Source organism: Salpingoeca rosetta (assembly GCF_000188695.1).
Source record: "Salpingoeca rosetta unplaced genomic scaffold supercont1.1, whole genome shotgun sequence".
Lineage (NCBI taxonomy): Eukaryota > Choanoflagellata > Craspedida > Salpingoecidae > Salpingoeca > Salpingoeca rosetta.
Window position 1 is genome coordinate 1,027,502 of NW_004457740.1, and position 3,303 is coordinate 1,030,804.

Consider the following 3,303-nt stretch of genomic DNA (forward strand, 5'->3'; position numbering starts at 1 on the left):
TGTGCGTGTGTGTGTGTGTATGTGTGTGTGTGTGAGTGAGTGAGTGAGTGTGTGTGAGTGAGTGAGTGTGTGTGTGTGTGTGTGTGTGTGTGTGAGTGAGTGTGAGTGAGTGAGTGAGTGTGTGTGTGTGTGTGAGTGTGAGTGTGTGTGAGTGTGTGTGTGTATTCAAAGGTGTTGAAACGAGGTTCACGTCGTCTCTTGGACAAGGAACATCTACCATGGCTGCGGGCCGAGCAAGCACGTACCTGAAGCACGACACGCACACCGTGGGCGTGTGCGTGACAAACAAGATCCGGATCGTCACTCCATGCGATCGTTGTGGCCAGGGAGAAGTTGAACCTGAAATGAAATGATGAGTGAGTGTGTGTTGGGTGTGTGCGTATGTGTGAATGAAAATGTGTGTGTGTGTGTGTGTGTGTGTGTGTGTGTGTGTTTACGTGTGTTTATGTGTACGTGTGTTTATGTGCAGCCGTGCGGATGTGTGTGTGTGTGTGCTTACTGTCTCCAGTACTGGGCGGTGAAGCCGAAGATCTCCGGCCGCTGTCCTTGGATTGGCTTGCACAGACTCGCATCCTACACACAACACACAACACACGCGCACAGTGGAGTGGTGATGACTGAAATGGCGAGCAAGCGTGCAGCAACAGTGTAGCAACCACATGACCCGCCTCCCCTCCGGCAACGTACGCACCTGGCATGGACAAGCGGCCGTTGGTGCCGCTGCTGCTGCGTGCTGGGTGCTGGAACCAATCACAACAACAGCAACCAGCAACAACAACAGCACCACGTTCACTGACATCATCATCATCAGAGTGCATGCACAACAAACACAAACAACAACAGACGCCAATTATTGCGCGCTGACACACCACCACTTTCACAAACACCTGTCACAACAACACATCACGACATGGCACGGGTGCTGTCGATTCAGAGCCATGTGGTGCATGGCTACGTCGGGAACAAGGCAGCGACCTTCCCACTCCAAGTGCTTGGCTTTGACGTGGACGCCATCAACTCTGTCCAGTTCTCAAACCACACAGGTGTGTCTGTGCTTGTCTGTCTGTCTGTCTGTCTGTCTGTCTGTCTGTCTGTCCCCGTGTGCTTGTGTGTGTGTGTGTGTGTGCGTCTGTGTGTGTGTGCGTCTGTGTGTGTGTGTGTGTGCGTGTCTGTGTCTGTCTGTCTGTCCGTGTGTGTGTGTTTGTCTGTTTCTGTGTCTGTGTCTGTGTCTGTGTCTGTGTGTGTCTGTGTCTGTGTGTGTGTGTGTGTGTCTGTGTGTGTGTGTGTGTGTGTGTGTTTGCGACTGTCCCTTCGGCTTCCTCATCACCACACACTCTGCACACGTACATCTCCTCTCTTCCGCACGGCTCATCCTTCTTGCCGACCTGCTCTCACCCCTGCAGGGTACTCGCAAGTCAAAGGGACAAAGCAGACGGCCGAGGAGCTGTGGGACCTCTTCTCTGGACTCGAGCACAACGACCTTCTCTCCTACACCCACATTCTCACAGGTGCGTTGTCTCGTGCACCTGCGAGCATGCACCCATGTTTCCACCCACATGCGTTGGCATTGCACCACGCCACAGCACGTGTGCATGCACATCCAAAGCCTCCGTTTCTGCCATACACACACACGCTTGCACACGCGCGCATGCATGCATGTAACCTGCTTCCCCCCTTGGCCGCGCCTTGTCCAACACAGGCTATGTTGGCAGTGCGGAGTTCCTCTCCACTGTTGTGTGCATTGTGCGGAAACTCAAGGAGGTGTGTGGGGGGGGTGGGTGTGTGGGTGTGGGTGTGGGTGTGTGTGTGTGGGTGCATGCAAAGTCTGCGCTGTGCTCATGGACTGACTGACTGCCTCAACCAGCTCACCAATTAGCTCTCTTCCCCACCACCACAACAACAAGGTGAACCCGGATATTGTGTACGTGTGCGACCCAGTCCTCGGAGACCATGGCCAACTCTACGTCCCAGCAGGTTGCGCGCGCGTGTTTGTGTGTTTGTGTGTGTTTGTGTGTGTATCGTCGAGGCGTGTGTGTGTCGCTGCCCGTCAATGTTCGTGTGACGGCTCGTCTATGATAGCGATACTTCTGTCTTTCAAACACACATTTGCCTCCGCGTGCCGTCGCGTTTGCATGGGGTGCAGACTTGGTTCCTGTGTTTCGCACAGAGTTGATACCGCTCGCCGACATTGTCACGCCAAACCAGTTTGAGCTGGAGATGATCTTGGGTCCGTTGAACAGCGCTCTCGGCGATATCCTGCCTGTTGTGCAACTGCAATGCGCCTCCTCCTCTCATGGACGTTCATCACCCTCTGCCTACTGTCCAATGTAACACCCTCACACAACCGACACCACTCTCGCACATCTTGCATCTCACCCACGCCCCATATGCACTCACCCGCTCCATTGTTCACACGACGCACACCGCAACACGCCGCCCCATTTTAGAGTGCGACATCAAATCTGAGGCGATGGCGTTTGAGGCGCTGCAGCGGTGCTTGGCACTCGGTATCAAGCACGCCGTGCTGACCAGCTTCCATGGCGACACCCGCGAGCGGATTACCTTGCTCGGCTGTGCCCATCCACAGCGGAGCAAGGAACAGGCAGAAGCGGCACAGGGGAGCACTGCGGACGGTGATGGAGGTGACGGAGACGTGACGTCTGAGCTGACACGATACCGCCTCACTGTTCCTCGGTTCGATTTCTACTTCACCGGCACAGGTAGGTGTGTGTATGTGTGTGTGTTTGCGTGTGTGTGTGCGTGTTTGTGTGTGCATGTGCGTGTTTGCGTGTGTGTGACTGTGTGACTGTGTGACCGTGTGACCGTGTGTGGCAGTGTTGTGTGTGTCTTGGTCGTGAGTTGTGTGACCACGACGGCCACATCACCATTTCCGCACGCGTTATCAGGCGACCTGCTCTCTGCGCTCATCCTCGCGCGCACGTGGGAGGCGCCTGCAGACCCGATGACAGCGGTCGCAAAGGCAGCAGCGTCCCTTCAGGTAGGTGTGTGTGTGGGGGGAGGGGGGGGGGGATATGGGGGGAATTTTATATGGGTGGATTGTTATTTTTTTTTGTAAGGGGGGGGGGCATTATTTATAAATACTTCGCATAAAGACCATGATATTCTTGACTAGTCAATTAGGGGGGTTGAACTTCACCTCGTTTCCAATTCGATGCCAGGCGAAGTCGTGGGGGGAGTTACCACCACGACTGGGGCTTCAATTCACTTCGCATTCACGAAGACGGGCAGAGAATTAGTGGAATGGCGAATCACTTTCGCCATTGACGTACCTATATCGCGTTT

General features: G+C 54.7%; 2 protein-coding genes across 2 annotated transcripts in view; one reads left to right on the forward strand and one right to left on the reverse strand.

The window, feature by feature from the left end:
• PTSG_00221 (uncharacterized protein) overlaps positions 1-842 on the reverse strand; it is a gene marked incomplete at its 3' end in the record, with an annotated part of 2,083 nt that extends 1,241 nt beyond the window's left edge. The window contains exons 1-3 of the mRNA XM_004998713.1: positions 692-842; positions 500-573; positions 246-339 (exon numbers count right to left, since the gene is read on the reverse strand). Coding sequence (XP_004998770.1) covers positions 246-339; positions 500-573; positions 692-808 — 285 coding nt within the window. The 5' untranslated portion in view covers positions 809-842. The remainder of the gene's footprint in view (positions 1-245; positions 340-499; positions 574-691) is intronic.
• A 12-nt stretch (positions 843-854) lies between these two features.
• The window catches only part of PTSG_00222 (pyridoxal/pyridoxine/pyridoxamine kinase), a 3,350-nt gene continuing 901 nt past the window's right edge, over positions 855-3,303 (forward strand). Inside the window, exons 1-7 of the mRNA XM_004998714.1 lie at positions 855-1,043; positions 1,404-1,508; positions 1,700-1,761; positions 1,905-1,974; positions 2,144-2,227; positions 2,448-2,720; positions 2,907-2,998. Of these exons, the coding sequence (XP_004998771.1) occupies positions 911-1,043; positions 1,404-1,508; positions 1,700-1,761; positions 1,905-1,974; positions 2,144-2,227; positions 2,448-2,720; positions 2,907-2,998 (819 nt within the window). The 5' untranslated portion in view covers positions 855-910. The remainder of the gene's footprint in view (positions 1,044-1,403; positions 1,509-1,699; positions 1,762-1,904; positions 1,975-2,143; positions 2,228-2,447; positions 2,721-2,906; positions 2,999-3,303) is intronic.